Raw genomic sequence first — 16,111 nt, 5'->3', positions numbered from 1 at the left:
GACTGATAGAAATTAGGCTGTGACAGGTGAGGACCTTGAGAGGATTGTTATCACTAAGGAGGTAGTGATGGGCAAGCTATTGGTGCTAAAGGTAGACCAGTCTCCTGGCCCTGATGAAATGCATCCCAGAGTGCTAAAAGAGATGGCTAGGGAAATTGAAAATGCACCAGTGATAATTTACCAAAATTCACTAGACTCTGGGGTGGTCCCAGCGGATTGGAAATTAGCAAACGTGACACCACTGTTTAAAAAAGGAGGTAAGCAGAAAGTGGGTAATTATAGGCCAGTAAGCTTAACATCGGTAGTAGGGAAGATGCTGGAATCTATCATCAAGGAAGAAATAGCGAGGCTTCTGGATGGAAATTGTCCCATACGGCAGACGCAACATGGGTTCATAAAGGGCAGGTCGTGCCTCACTAATTTAGTGGAATTTTTTGAGGACATTACCAGTGCGGTAGATAACGGGGAGCCAATGGATGTGGTATATCTGGATTTCCAGAAAGCCTTTAACAAGGTACCAAACAAAAGGTTGCTGCATAAGATAAAGATGCATGGCATTAAGGGTAAAGCAGTAGCATGGATAGAGGATTGGTTAATTAATAGAAAGCAAAGAGTGGGGATTAATGGGTGTTTCTCTGGTTGGCAATCAGTAGCTAGTGGTATCCCTCAGGGATCAGTATTGGGCCCACAATTGTTCACAATTTACATAGATGATTTGGAGTTGGGGACCAAGGGCAATGTGTCCACGTTTGCAGACGACACTAAGATGAGTGGTAAAGCAAAAAGTGCACAGGATACTGGGAGTCTGCAGAGGGATTTGGATCGGCTAAGTGATGGGCTGGGGTCTGGCAGATGGAATGCAATGTTGACAAATGTGAGGTTATTCATTTTGGTAGGAATAACAGCAAAAGGGATTATTATTTAAAAGCTAAAATATTAAAACATGCTGCTGTGCAGAGAGACCTGGGCGTGCTAGTGCATGAGTCGCAAAAAGTTAGTTTACAGGTGCAACAGGTGATTAAGAAGGTAAATGGAATTTTGTCCTGAATTGCTAGAGGGATGGAGTTCAAGACGAGGGTGGTTATGCTGCAATTGTATAAGGTGTTAGTGAGGCCACACCTGGAGTATTGTGTTCGGTTTTGGTCTCCTTACTTGAGAAAGGACATACTGGCACTGGAGGGTGTGCAGAGGAGATTCACGAGGTTAATCCCAGAGCTGAAGGTGTTGGATTACGAGGAGAGGTTGAATAGACTGGGACTATACTCGTTGGAATTTAGAAGGATGAGGGGGGATCTTATAGAAACATATAAAATTATGAAGGGAATAGATAGGATAGATGCGGCAGGTTGTTTCCACTGGCGGGTGAAAGCAGAACTAGGGGACATAGCCTCAAAATAAGGGGAAGTAGATTTAGGACTGAGTTTAGGAGGAACTTCTTCACCCAAAGGGTTATGAATCTATGGAATTCCTTGCCCAGTGAAGCAGTGGAGGCTCCTTCATTAAATGTTTTTAAGATAAAGATAGTTTTTTGAAGAATAAAAGGATTAAGGGTTATGGTGTTCGGGCCGGAAAGTGGAGCTGAGTCCACAAAAGATCAGCCATGATCTCATTGAATGGCGGAGCAGGCTCGAGGGGCCAGGTGGCCTACTCCTGCTCCTAGTTCTTATGTTCTTAAGACTGCCAGTGCTGAATCAGTGCAACTTTCCATTTCCACCCAATCCCTACTTGTCTGTTGCCAATTAGTGATATTTCTTAACTCATGATGTCTAATTTATAGTCTTCCCAAGGTCAAAAAGCCTTATTCAAAAGATCGATCCTTAAAACCTTATCATCGTATTTATAAAGAAATTAGGCACTAAATATGATTGGCAATTGATTATCTTACATACCTGTTTTATATTGTCTTTCTTGTTATCAGTACTAAATTCATTTTTAGCATGTTGCAGTAATTTGTTGTTGATAGAAGATGTATTTTGTAGTTTGATTTTTCTGTCTAATTCTCAGTTTAAAAGCAGTACAAAACATGGATTTGCTTTCTATCATGGCTAATAGGCAATGTTAAACTTGGATGAATTCTCAAGAAAGTTCTTGGAAAATGTCCACTTCTGAGACTGAAATGGCTTATAAAATACAAAATCCTTTCATCATCGATCACAATTATTTCTACAAAGATAGAGTTGTATAAGTGTCAGGAGAAGGAAGCAGATTATTTTCTGGATTGTTTTGTTCTGGTGTGAATACTAATAATCAGAAAACACAAACTATCCAGTATTGCCAGTTGTTTGCATAGATTGAGGCCAACTCGACAAAAGCTCTGACTTAAGCTCAAGGAGTGCTGGGTTTACTCTTAAATTCTTCCAAAACTGTCTTATATACCACATCTAGGGAGGGATGGGGATAATCTGTTATGCCTGAAAAGGGATTGGCCAAGGCGCATTTAATATTGGCCTCATCATCATTTGGTGCTCTCATCCAAGAGCCGATCCGAGGCTAGGAATCCCGTGGTAAATAACTCGCCTCCTGATTCCCCAAAGCCTGTCCATCACCTACAAGGCACAAGTCAGGTGTGTGATGGAATGCTCCCCACTTCCTTAGATGAGTGCAGCTCCAACCACATTCGAGAAGCTTGACACCATCCAGGGTAAAGCATCCCGCTTGATTGGCACCGCTTCCACAAAGATTCACACCCACCACCTTCAACAGACAGTAGCAGCAGTGTGTACCATCTACAAGATGCACGTGGGAACTCACAAAGGCTCCTTAGGCAGCATGACCATTACCATCTAGAAGGACAAGGGCAGCAGATACATGGGAACATCATCACCTGGTAGTTCCTCTCCAAGTCACTCACCATCCTAACTTGGAAATGTACCTTTGTTCCTTCACTTCACTGGATAAAAATCCTAATAGCACAGAGAGTTTACCTACACCACATGGACTGCATCATTTCAAGAAGGCAACTCACCACCACCTTCTGATGGGCAATTAGGGATGGACAACATGCTGACGGAGCCAGCAAAGCCAGCTCACTAAAAAAGAGGGCTCAAATATTGGGCAACTGCATCATTAACAGTGGTATCTGGATAATTCCTTCAACGAGACCAGGAGAGAATAGTGATCAGGCATACTGGCTTGGAAAATTTAGCTGGTTGGATCCATCCTTTAGGCAGCAGTGGTGCCACACTACACAATGGAGGATGTCCTCAATGTGAAAGTGAGACTTTGTCTTCAGAAGGTCTATGTGGTGATTGCTCATGCCAAACCAGAATAGATGTATCTCTGACAGGGTGATGAAGACAAGATGAAGTACATTCATCATTTCTTCCTCCACTCTATCTGGCAGCTATGTCCTTAAGGGATGAAATATAGCCAATAGTACTACGTTAAAGACCCCCATCCAAACTACATTTTACTTCCTTGATACTCTTTGTTCTTTCTTCAAGTGGTGCTCAACGTGGAGGAGTATGGATTTGTCTATTGAGTGGATCAGTGTCTGGTAGTAACTTGGCTTCCTTGGTCTTTGAATAACCTTAAACCTCAGGACCTCTTGATGTCTGAATTCTATGTTGAGGACTTCCAGGACAGCACCAATCTAATTGTATGTCCCCACTACTTGTTCTTTCCATCATTGGGATGGACCTCGAGTAGTGATGGCAATGAATGAGTTTTGAATGCTGGCTGATAGACTTGTTTCTGGGAGTGCAACTGAGTCGGGCTATTGCTTGACTAATTTGTGAGACGGATGTCCCAAATTAGGCTCAGTCCCCAGATTTTACTCGTCATTACTTAGCTTAATAGGGTGCACTCTTTTATATCTGGAGTTAATGGAATGAACCTTGAAAACAAAATTTCTTCACTTGTTGATTCTACTTTGGAGTTGAACCAGATTTACATAAGTGCTCCTCTATCTAATGTGATAGATTCTTCTTCTGCCTGTACCTTGCAAGAAAGACCACTGAAGTGCAATAAATTGTTCATTTATCACTCTCATTGGAACAATATATATGCCTCATCATAAATGTCTACCAAGATTAGTCACCACATTTATTTCTGTTTAAAAGATGATCATTCCATCCTGTTCCACAGAATGTCAGAAAGAGAATGTAGATTCTGTTACATGGATGGCCTTGATAACTCAAAGAATTGTGTTCCAGAAGGTCCAATACATCATTTTGCTATATTGGCAAACGTGTTGAGAAAACAGAAACATTAGCATAATTTTTCTATTTCTACCGGTAAAAAGTAAAGGCCATTCAACAAGATCTATACCGCAATGCAGACTCATTTTAAACCTGTTGCAATTGCGTACAGACAACTTGGCAGAGTTGCTTTGGACCCTTAATTTTCCTCTCTTTCTCTCTCTCTACTGAAAGTATTTGAAGTTTGAAGAGAATAAGCAAAGTGGAAAATCAGACTATTCTCAAGTTATGGAGGTTCCTATATTTTGGGCAGAATTTTAGGTTCCATGGGGAAGTAGGCTTGGGTGCAGATGCAGGATTAAGTCCCCAAAAAGTGCTGTTGGGTTACAAACCTGACGCGATCCCACCTGCTCTCGTGCTTCTCCTGGATGGGTCTGCAAGAAAGCGCAAAGCCAGAGTACAACTGTTGGCAAAGTCATTCAGATATGCAAAAAAGTAATGGTGGGTCAGTTTTGTTATGATTCACCCTTTTTGTGCAGTGCTTTTTCATGCCGCCACCAGGGAATTGAATACCAGCTTTTTCTGCACGTTGTTTATTTAGGTTCTGCATGTAGGCTGATAGTTTATTCATCATTATGATTTTGCAAGTGCATATTTAACAAATGAAGCCTTTAACTTTCAAAGGCATTAATTTGGGGCTGCGTTTTTAAAGTGTTTTACCTATTTTGTTCAAGATTTTGAAATCTGTGTCAACAGGGGCTGGTTTAGCTCAGTGAGCTAGACAGCTGGTTTGTTATGCAGAACAAGGCCAGCAGCGCGGGTTCAATTCCCGTACCAGCTTACCGAAAAGGCGCCGGAATGTGGCGACTAGGGGCTTTTCACAGTAACTTCATACTTGTAACAATAAAAGGTGGTTATTATTATTAATAATATAGATTTGCCGTGAGATTGCTGTGATTTCTGAGGATTTATCTTTGGTTACTCAATGTGTTGTGTTTCCGCCACCAGTCAAACAAGCAGACATGACGTGGAATGATGTTGCTAGGGTGTAGGAAACTGGAATGCCAAGCAATGGGGCGTGTTTTTAAAATTGGGGCATCATGAAAATGTTTTATGTGCACCCTTTGTATTATATATCATTGTTTATGGTGAGATTTCTGTTTGAAGAATGAGAATTATTACATATTCGGTGATCAAAGTAGTTTTGGATTGTTTAAATGAAGGAATGAAAAGTTATCAGTGGTTCAAAGAGCTTCTAAGTACGTACATAGAAAAGTCTAAAGTGGAAACATAGAGCACTTGTGATAGGTTCACTTCCTCACAGCTAAACACTTGGCACGTGAATAAAATATTTGTAACTTCGAGTCCTCCTTTACATTGTACCTAAATCTTTGTGTCGCAGTACAGTTTAGTTTTTGCTATGGCTTTTTCTCATGTCTCATTCTCTCATAACAGCAATGTCTGAAAGCCAAAGAAGCCACAGAAGATATGGAGCTGGCCATAATTAAGACTCAGCAATGTATGAGTGAACTGAGGAGAGAAGTAAGTAATATGTAGTTCTGGATCACTGGTGTAAGCTGAAAACAGTGGGAGATAATCAGCTCTGCATATAAATCCAAAGCCTCTGCTGTAACCTCCTTGCAGCCAATTTGTGATAGTGGTTGAAAATGCCAGCAACAAATGTTCTTTCCAATTTCTGAAATCAATCAGAATTAATGATTGGTTGTAAAGAGATCAAGATGTTGACGAGAATGCAAAGGTGCTGACTGTTGGGGTTTTGGCTTATAGCTATGCATTTAGCTATTTGAATTTGAGCTAAATTTATTTCTTGATCAGCTTGATCGTGTGCATTTTTAAAAACGTTGCTGTAAACAATCGTTCAACATTACTGTTTATAGCATTGTCCAGTTAATAATTAGACAGATGAACTGTTGCTGCACTTTCTTATCCATCTGTACCATTTTCCAATTTGTACGCTATACTTTCAACTAACCTGTGAAGGCAGGACCCATTGTCTAAGCAAGTGCTTTCTTAGTTGTTTAAAAATAAAATAGAAGTAAGGGGCAGAATTCACTGGCCTCTCTACAGCAAATTTCTCGAAAGCAGGACAGGAGGCCGCTGTTGATTGGCAGCAGATCACACCTCCATCAATGGGGCCAGAGGATCCTGCTGTATAAAGAATTGGAAGATCTCCCCCAAGGAATAAGGATATACCACATTGACCTTTTTGAATACCATGTGTGAGAGAAGACAATTCTCTTCATTTTTTGTGGGTTTTTCTTTTGTTTGCTTATTTTCTTTTTGTGCTCATTAAAGAGAGGGGTGTTTGGCAGGAAGAGTCAGTATATTAAATTTTTGGAACCCAAGGTCTGAGTTTTTGCTTCTGAGTCGGGAGTGCAGTATTAGGACATTTTCCGGCTCCAAAACCAGACTTGGGAGGAAGTGACCCAGAAGGTGGGATTTTCATTCCAGGGTGGCGGGGGCCTCTGGGAAATGAGCCAGGGGACCCTGGAATGAGTGCAGGGGGTGCTGGGCGGAAGGCCCATTTTGATGCACTGTACAAAAGATACATTTTTTAAAATATGTTTATTCAAGCAAGATTTACATTATAACAAAAACCAACAGCAATACAACAAATGGCCGACCTCATACTATACATAGAATTAGAATTTACAGTGCAGAAGGAGGCCATTTGGCCCATCGAATCTGCACTGGCTCTTGGAAAGAGCACCCTACCCAAGTCCTCACCTCCACCCTATCCCCATAACCCAGTAACCCCACCCAGCACTAAGGGCAATTTTGGACACTAAGGGCAATTTAGCTTGGCCAATCCACCTAACCTGCACATCTTTGGACTGTGGGAGGAAACCGGAGCACCCGGAGGAAACCCACGCAGACACAGGGAGAACGTGCAGACTCCACACAGACAGTGACCCAGCGGGGAATCGAACCTGGGACCCTGGAGCTGTGAAGCAATTGTGCTAACCACCATGCTACCGTGCTGCCCTAAAGATACCAAAGATACTCTCACCCAATCCCCAGTCCCCTCCCCGCTCACCCCCCCCCCCCCCATAGAGAAAGCAGAACTCTAATAAACCCCCACCCCGCAACAGCTGACGGTATTCAGTTCACTGAACAAGGAGATGAAGGGTTGTCAACGCGAGTAGAACCCTTCCACCGACTCCCTCATGTTGTCCTTGATCTTCTCCAGGTGCAGAAATTCGAACAAGTCCCCCAACCAAGCCGAGACCTTGGGCGACACCGGGGACCTCCACGAGAGCTTGCCTCCGGGCTATTAGTGAGTGACAGCTGTCCTCGCCCCGTCTGCAGCACCGGCAAGTCCAATACTCCAAAAATGGCCACCAATGGACACGGCTCCAGCTGAGCACCCAAAATCCCTGACTTTGTGTCAAAAAAGGAGACCCAGAAACTAAAAACTTGGAAAAGACCAAAACATGTGCATGTGATTCACCGGCCCCCTAGAGCACCACTCAAAGCTATCCTCTACCCCAGACAAGAAGCCACTCAGGCTTGCCCTAGTCAGGTGCACACTGTCCACCACCTTGAATTGGATCAGGCTTAACCTCACACATGAGGAGGTGAAGTTGACCCTGTGAAGAGCTTCACTCCACACTCTTTTCTCCCGCCTGCCCCCTCAAAGATCAAACCTAACTCACCCTCCCACTTCCTCCAACAATGACTGATCTGTCACCAACATCTCCCATAGACATCAAAATCTTACCTTCCCCTAACTCTGACAGGATTCTGTCCATAAGCGAAAGCGACCGTACCAAGGGAAATGATGGAAGCTCCTTGCAAAATAATCGAGCAGCTGAACGGACCTGAATACATATCCTCTTGGGAGCTGGAACTTCTTTCGCAACTGATCTAGGCTGGCAAACCTACCCTCCAGAAGCATGTCCCTAAACCTCTCCACCCCCTCCCTCTCCCATGCCCTAAACAATTAATCTAAGCCAGACTGCATAAGCCTATGGTTCCTGCAAATCGGAGCCAGTAGTTACATAGAGCCCAATTTAAAATGCTGCCTAAACTGATTCCAAATCTCCAAAGCCACCGGGCTTGAAAATGAAAATGAATGAAATTAAAATCGCTTATTGTCACAAGTAGGCTTCAATTGAAGTTACTGTGAAAAGTCCCTAGTCGCCACATTCCGGTGCCTGTTCGGGGAGGCTGGTATGGGAATTGAACCGTGCTGCTGGCCTGCCTTGGTCTGCTTTCAAAGCCAGCGATTTAGCCCTGTGCTAAACCAGCCCCTGGAAGAGAATCCAGCAGGGAAAATGGGAGTGGTGCAATAAGCAGGGCCCTCAGACTTGACCCTATGCATGTAACCTCCTCCATCCGTCCCATATAGAGTCTGGATCCGCACCTTATCAATATTTTTCCCTCAGTTTTAGCATTACAGGTTAGGTACTGCCAAACCTCCAACTGCCTATCCCTTTGCAAAAGTATCGTACGAACCCGAGGAGTCTCATCAATCCAAACAAAAGTGGATATCAATTTATTAACCTTGCAAAAGAGAGACTGGGAGACACTGGAACAAAACCCTCGGGAGAATATCCATCTTCACTCTCTGTACCCTTCCTGCTAAGGTCAGAGAGACAGCATCGCACCTTTTCAAATCTGCCTTCACCCCCTCCAACAGACTAGAAAAGTTAAGTTTATGGAACGGGTCCCAGTCATGGGCCACCCGGATTCCCAGATATCGGAAGCTTGTTCTCCGTAGCCTCCCCAGATCAGCTCCCCTCACCATGAGGTTGACTGTAAAATATTCACTCTTGCCCAGATTAAGTTTATAGCCCGAAAAGGAGCCAACTTCCTGAGCAACTCCATTATCTCCCCCACATTGGAGAGTGGGTCAATGACATATAGTAACAAATCATCCTCATATAAGGACACCCTATGGCACCTCCCCCCACGCCCTATCCTCCTCCACCTAGTGAATGGCCAGCGGCTCAATTGCTAAGGCAAACAATAGCAGAGACAACAAACACCCTTGTCCTGTACCCCTGCCAGTAGAAATAACCCAATAATAAGGGGCTCGTTGGTCTAGGGGTATGATTGTCGCTTTGGGTGTTCAGGTCTCGAAATTTGCCGGGCAGCACGGTGGCGCAGTGGGTTAGCCCTGCTGCCTCACCCTCACAGTGCCAGGGTCCCAGGTTCGATTCCCTACTGGGTCACTGTCTGTGCGGAGACTGCATGTTTTCCCTGTGTCTGCGTGGGTTTCCTCTGGGTGCTCCAGTTTCCTCCCACAGTCCAAAGACGTGCAGGTTAGGTGGATTGGCCATGATAAATTGCCCTTAGTGACCAAAAAGGAGGCATTATTGGGTTACGGGGATAGGATGGAAGTGAGGGCTTAAATGGGTCGGTGCAGGCTCGATGGGCCGAATGGCCTCCTTCTGCACTGTATGTTCTATGTTCTATTCAACCCGATCTCAGGGCATTAGTACATACTCTCACGGTGGGGGCCCTCTACAAAAGCCTAATCCATGATCATCTGCTGAGTACCCCGTCCCTCACCCCACTCACCCCAGGGAGAAGAAACCTACCCACCACAGATAAAACAATCCAGGAGTAAACGCTATGGATGTGGGGGGAAAAAAAGAAAACTCCTTATCCCGATGGTCTCAGAGACTTGGGACTTGACCTGTCCAACCTAAGATCCAAAACACAATTGAAGTGCCCCACCCCATAATTAGCTGATGTAAATCAAGATCTGGGTTAGATGTCAGCACCTTATTAATGAATGCCGTGCCATCCCAGTTCGGAGCATACACACTGACTAAAACCACCGGTGTGCCCGCCAACGACCCACTGATGATTAAGTACCTCCCACTTGGGTCTGCTAATATATTCACTGCAGAAAAAAACACCCTTTTATTAATCAACAGAGCTGCCACCGTCCCCCCACGCCCTACAAATAAAACATGACTGATATACCTGCGCCACTAATCCTTTCTGCAACCTTCTTTGATCATTGATTCTCAAATTAGTCTCCTGTAGAAAAACCACATCGACCTTCAAACCTCTCAGGTGCGCAAACACCCTGTACTTTTTTACTGGGCCATTTAACCCCATTACATTCCAAGTTATCAACTGGATAGGGGGCTTCTGACCACCCGCACCCCAACCAAGGATTAGCTGTACCCACCTAGAGGATATCCAGCAGTGCCCCAACCTGCACCAGTCCCGGACCCACCCAAGATGGCCACCGCATCCCCCATCGAGCCAGTTCACAAACAAAGGAATCTTCACCATCAACAGTCTACCATTCCCTTCCTCCCAGCTGCACTCCACCCTGAGAACCAAATAATCAACCAACAAAAGAACAAACTCCATCCCCCCCCCCCCCCCCCCCCCCCCCCCCTTCCCTGTCCCCAAACATAAACAGAACAGGAACAAAAAACCTAAAAATTGTTTTTTTAATATAAATTTAGCATACCCAATTCATTTTTTCCAATTAAGGGGCAATTTAGCATGGCCAATCTACCTAGCCTGCACATCTTTGGGTTGTGGGGGCGAAACCCACACAAACACTGGGAGAATGCAAACTCCACACGGACAGTGACCCAGAGCCAGATCGGACCTGGGACCTTGGCGCCGTGATGCTGCAGGGCTAACCCTCTGCGCCACCGTGTTGCCCTCATTAACCTAAAAATAACACCCAATGGTAACAAGCTGTAAACATCTCCCATTCTCCACTCCTGTTAACTAGCTATACACAGGGTAGAAATCAGTGTTAACTAAACAGCATATCAGCGATCAGCTCCAGCCACACGCACCCCCGCCCCACCGCCGGCCTGTGCCAAACTTTAATACAGAATATTAGAGGAAAATCAACTCCCAACCCCCCCCCCTCCTCCCCAGAAATACTCCAACAATACAATATACAAACCACAACTTCACCCAGAATAAACATCCACCAACAAGCCCAGAAACAACCCCGAGCCCTCCCCCACATTCCAAAAATCCCAGAAAAAATACAAATACAGATTAACTTAACAAAACAACAAACTCCATAGTCCTTGGAAAGTTTAGTTCACCGCCAGTCCGTGCTTCTTGACAAACTCATTTGCATCCTCCACCGCATTGAAGTAATAGTCTCTTTCCTTGAAAGTTACCCGAAGATGAACAGGGTACACCACTCCAAACCTGTGTTGCTCTTGTACCGCACACCTTCTCGCCAGCTCTGCCCCAACATCTTGGTATATTCTGATGGTGTGGCCCTTCCATTTACAGTCTCGATGGTCCTTTGCCCATCTCAAGACCAGCTTCTTATCCAGGTATTCATGAAACCTGACTATGATCACCCGCAGTATCTCCTCCGATCTGGACTTCTGTCTCAGTGACCAATGGGCCTGGTCCAACTCGGGAGGGGTCGGAAAGACCCTCTCACCCCACCAACTTTCTGAACATCGTGGACATAAAAACGTGGAGTCTGAGCCCTCCAGCAGCCCAATGAGCCTTATGTTTTGGCGTCTGGAACGGTTTTCCAGATCGTCAACCTTGGCCATTAGTACTTTACGCTCCTCAGCCAGCAACGCCATCTCTCCCTTCAGGGAGACAATCCGATCACTATGGTCCGAGAATGCCACTTCCACCTTCTGTATCGTCGCCCCTTGTACCTCTATCTGCCCCTCCATCTTGTCGATGGCCACCCAAATTGGGGCCAAAGCGCCCTCCATTACCTTCTCCAGATCCTAAGGCAACTGCCTGCCGCTGCTTCTTAAATTTGTCGGTCAAGAAGCTAACCGACATCTCATTCGACTGCTGTGGGGCTAACAACACAGCAGAAGCCTCAGTCATGTTCCCTCCTGCTGAGCCTCAAAGAACCTCTGAGTCTGACGATGATCCCTTGCCCAACTTCTGCCTTGTGATATATTTGCCCAACATTACTCATGAGGGGATCTTATTCCATCAAACTACACCAATTTCCTCCAAAGAATCACCCATAAACCAGGCAAAAAGGGCCAAAAACAAAGTACCCTGGCGGGAGCCACCACGTGTGCGACTGCTCACCACATAGCAGCCACCGGAAGTCCAAAATATAATTTCTAAACTAAAACAAAATACAGCTCTGCAGCCCTCTCGCCTCACACCCTTCACCCCTTTACCCACTCCCCATGCCCCGTCCTCATGCCCTGCATGACAACCTATGGTCCTCTACCCATTCCCAGTGTCCTTTATAGCCCCGATGTCAACTTGTTGCTAAATCATTTCCCCCTCCCCCACTTTACACCCACCATACCAACATATCCAGTATCCACTATGTGCAGACCTCAGGAGCCATGTTGTTCTATATGTTTATTGCAGACCAATTTTTAAAAGGACACCATCTCAAAAATCCATGCACTACATTAAAAAATTTTCAACAGCATAATGCCTTTTAAGAACAAATATTCAATTTGTGTATTTGATCCCTTATGAAAATAAGCATTGGAATTTATAGTCCCACTTCCAAGTGTCTATAATCATTTGGAACTGTCAATAAAACTCTGAAGTGGAAGGCACTCCACTGTGATAATGGAAGGTTGTGAAATTAGTCATGCAGCACAAATACAGTAATGATAACCCTTATGCCCATGTCAGTACACAGAGTGCAATAGCTAGTAGTGTTTTCTGTTAACACCGTTTTTTCAAAGATTTAAAGGGCAGGAGTTTTAATTGCCTGGCAGCTTGACAGTTGCTTTTGATGGTTCCTTGTGACGGTTCCAATGAGTTCAAATACTTTTTATGCACATTCTTAATTTTTAACAATCCCAAAACAGGCAGCACGGTGGCACTTGGTTAGCACTGAAGTCTCACGGTGCCGAGGCCCCAGGTTCGATCCCGGCTCTGGATCACTGTCTGTGTGGAGTTGCACATTCTCCCCGTGTTTGTGTGGGTTTTGCCCCCACAATACAAAGATGTGCAAGGTAGGTGGATTGAACATGCTAAATTCCCCTTAATTTGAAAGAAATGAATTTGGTACTCTAAATTTATTTAAAAAAACAATCCCACTTGGCACCTGACTTCCCCCAAAGGTATTCTGGCACCATATCCAGAGGCATAATCTACTTATCAAAGGATACCCCATCTCTCCAAATGGCTTAGCAAAGTTTAGACCTTATTCTACAAAATCTAATATGCACATGCCAAATTTCCCACTCATAGCTAATGAAAATCCAACACGACTGGAAGCAGCTGCTGTTTTATATGGGCAGCTGTCTCCGTGAAATATGCTTGTGCAAATGCTGACCCGGGCCTATTCCTGTCCTCGCAAGAATGGTAGGTATCATGGGGCAGAATTACCATATTTTGTCGTCTTCTGCTGTTTTCACAAAGATGGAGAGGCTCTCTGTTGTGAAAGTTCAGGCGCAAATATCTGCATCTAGTATTTTCCAGTCTGTTGCAGCATGCAAATAGAGGTTAAAAATTTCCTTGCCCTCAGCTTATTACCTTAGTGTTTCATTTTCCACCCATCTTCCTTTGGATAAGATTGACGATTTAGTGCTAATTTGCATTGGAGTATCAGCAGTTTTATTCTGTCGGTTTGCATCTGATTTGAAGTTGGTTAAACATGCAGCAACACATTTCACTTGAGACTTTTGCCACTAACAGAGAGAAGCGATTTTTGTCCCAAAACTTGAGACTGAATCCAAATGGAGGTCACTCTGGGCTACCCCAATACCCAATACTCAAATGTACATTTGGAATTAAAAATGAGCAATTGCAACTTTTTTAAACTTTATTTAAGCAAAAGGCATTAAAAAATTATAATTTCGCGCACGTCTTTCTATGAGATACATCCTCAGCCTTTTGCTGTTAGGCAATCTGTAATTGCTCTCACCAGCAGTAAAGATTGTTTGAGCTGATTTGAATAGTACTTTTTGGAATCTCAGACAAGTTAAAAGTCCTTCTTTCATGGCCCAATTCATACAAAGTGTTTTTCTTGCAGTGATGTGCAGTAATTCTTCTGTCTTTGTTCTTCAGCTTCAAAATACAGCGGTGGAGTCAACAGGGGACCTTCTGAGGTGCTATACTGAGCATGTGGTCCTCAAGGCACTGAAAGTATCTGGGGTTGAAGCAAATTTGGAGGCATTAGCTGAGTGTACCTGTAAATTATCTGAGCATAAGGAACAACTGGCTGAGGTAAGGGGTTGAAACACTTTAAAAGTGAGCAAAAGAGCACCTAACTCTTGGTGGGAAACTCTTCTATCTGGTGTTTGCTCTTCTGGAAATCTACAAGGGAATCTCATGCAGTTCATTAGATCTTTGGGGTTCTATAGATTGTTGACTTATGTTGCAGAAACAATTTTCTGCTCTAATGGCATTGGATTCTTTGGACTTCCTTTGTTACATTTATAAATCAGGGTCAGGTCTCTGCAAATATGCTAATATTAATAGTCAGTCCTGAGGAATGGGCAGCACGGTAGCACAGTGGTTAGCACAGTTGCTTCACAGCTCCAGGGTCTCAGGTTCGATTTCCAGCTTGGGTCACTGTCTGTGCGGAGTCTGCACGTTCTCTCCGTGTCTGCGTGGGTTTCCTCCGGCTGCTCCGGTTTCCTCCCACAGTCCAAAGATGTGCAGATTAGGTGGATTGACCATGCTAAATTGCCCTTAGTGTCCAAAAACAATTAGCTGGCGTTACTGGGTTATGGGGATAGGGTGGAGGTGTGGGCTTAAGTAGGGTGCTCTTTCCAAGAGCTGGTGCAGACTTGATGGGCTGAATGGCTTCCTTCTGCACTGTAAATTCTATGATTAAATATTTGTAAGGGATACTTCCAGAGTGTGTCAATATTTTCAGGGGTTTCCAGGCATATGTAAATATTAGCAGCGGTTCCTGGGAGTGTAATCAGTATTAAAAGGGCCTCTGGGACTGAGTGTATAATGGTTAATGAACAGTGTCGGAGATCTGTCAGTATTTGCAAGGAGGTCTCTAGGAGGGTCGGATAACTTGCAAAACAGCTCTGGAAGTGTATCAGTGTTTGTGGCAGGTGCTCAAGAGATGTAAGTATTGTAGGGCGTCTCTTACAACATAGAATTACTTCAAATTTACAGCACTAAAAACAGACCATTCGACTTGACTGCTCTATGCCGGTATATATGCACCACATGAGCCACCTCCCATCTTGCTTCATCTAATACATTAAAAATTTCAAGACGCTTTTTACAGATATGAAATTGTAAAGCTGTCGTAAATGTGTGGTCATGTATGTATTTGAGCATATGTTATTACTGTGTATAAAATACATAGTACAAGTAACAGAGTGTATATCAGCGAATGCAGTTCATTTAAAAAAAATACTTTTCAGTCCTTGGTTCTCAGATAACATTTCAGATTTATGGAGTTTCCATGATAATTTTGATCCACCTGAATGGCTTTTTGAATTTACTCTGAACAAAGTTTATAGTTAATTTGAAGAACTCACTCAGAAAAAGAAATATTCTGTAATTCTTCATTGCACTTTGTAATACCCTCCGAACCAATTTTACAAAATATTCAATTTTAAGCAATTTTGCCCATTTAAGGATAAGCTTTCAAAACTGGGCATAACGGCCTTGGTGTGTTACTGCGCCATCTAGTGGCTGCACTATTTAGTCTCAAATGTTACGAAATGTGAAATTTTGGAGGTAGAATAGAAAAATGGAAAAGCAGATTTCAAAAAAGAGAGTTTTGTAAAATGTGGGCTGCAGAGGGCATTGTCAGTCCTCCTGTGCAAGTCATGAAGTTAACATACAGCACATGTACCACAAGTAATGAGGAAGGAATATTGTATGTTCTCCTTTATTACAAGTGGTTTGGAGCATAAGAGTAAGAAAGTATTGCTGCAGTTATACAGGTCTTTTGTAAGACAACACGTGAAGCAATGTGCTCTTTCAGCAGTGGCCATAGTGCTCAGCATAAGAATTCTATTGAACTTATCAATGGCTGACATGGATTTGAATAGGTGTTCAGACTGCAGAAAGAAAAG

General features: G+C 43.9%; 1 protein-coding gene across 4 annotated transcripts in view; it reads left to right on the top strand.

Moving 5' to 3' along the window:
* The window catches only part of ctnnal1 (catenin (cadherin-associated protein), alpha-like 1), a 501,890-nt gene that overhangs the window by 427,863 nt on the left and 57,916 nt on the right, over positions 1-16,111 (top strand). For all 4 annotated transcript variants that reach the window (XM_072508728.1, XM_072508726.1, XM_072508725.1 and 1 more), the window contains 2 exons: positions 5,595-5,681; positions 14,130-14,288. In XM_072508728.1, coding sequence (XP_072364829.1) covers positions 5,595-5,681; positions 14,130-14,288 — 246 coding nt within the window. The remainder of the gene's footprint in view (positions 1-5,594; positions 5,682-14,129; positions 14,289-16,111) is intronic.

Source organism: Scyliorhinus torazame, chromosome 6 (genome assembly GCF_047496885.1).
Source record: "Scyliorhinus torazame isolate Kashiwa2021f chromosome 6, sScyTor2.1, whole genome shotgun sequence".
NCBI classification, from domain to species: domain Eukaryota; kingdom Metazoa; phylum Chordata; class Chondrichthyes; order Carcharhiniformes; family Scyliorhinidae; genus Scyliorhinus; species Scyliorhinus torazame.
Note: the sequence above shows the minus strand (reverse complement) of the source record. Positions and strands in the feature narration are given on the sequence as shown.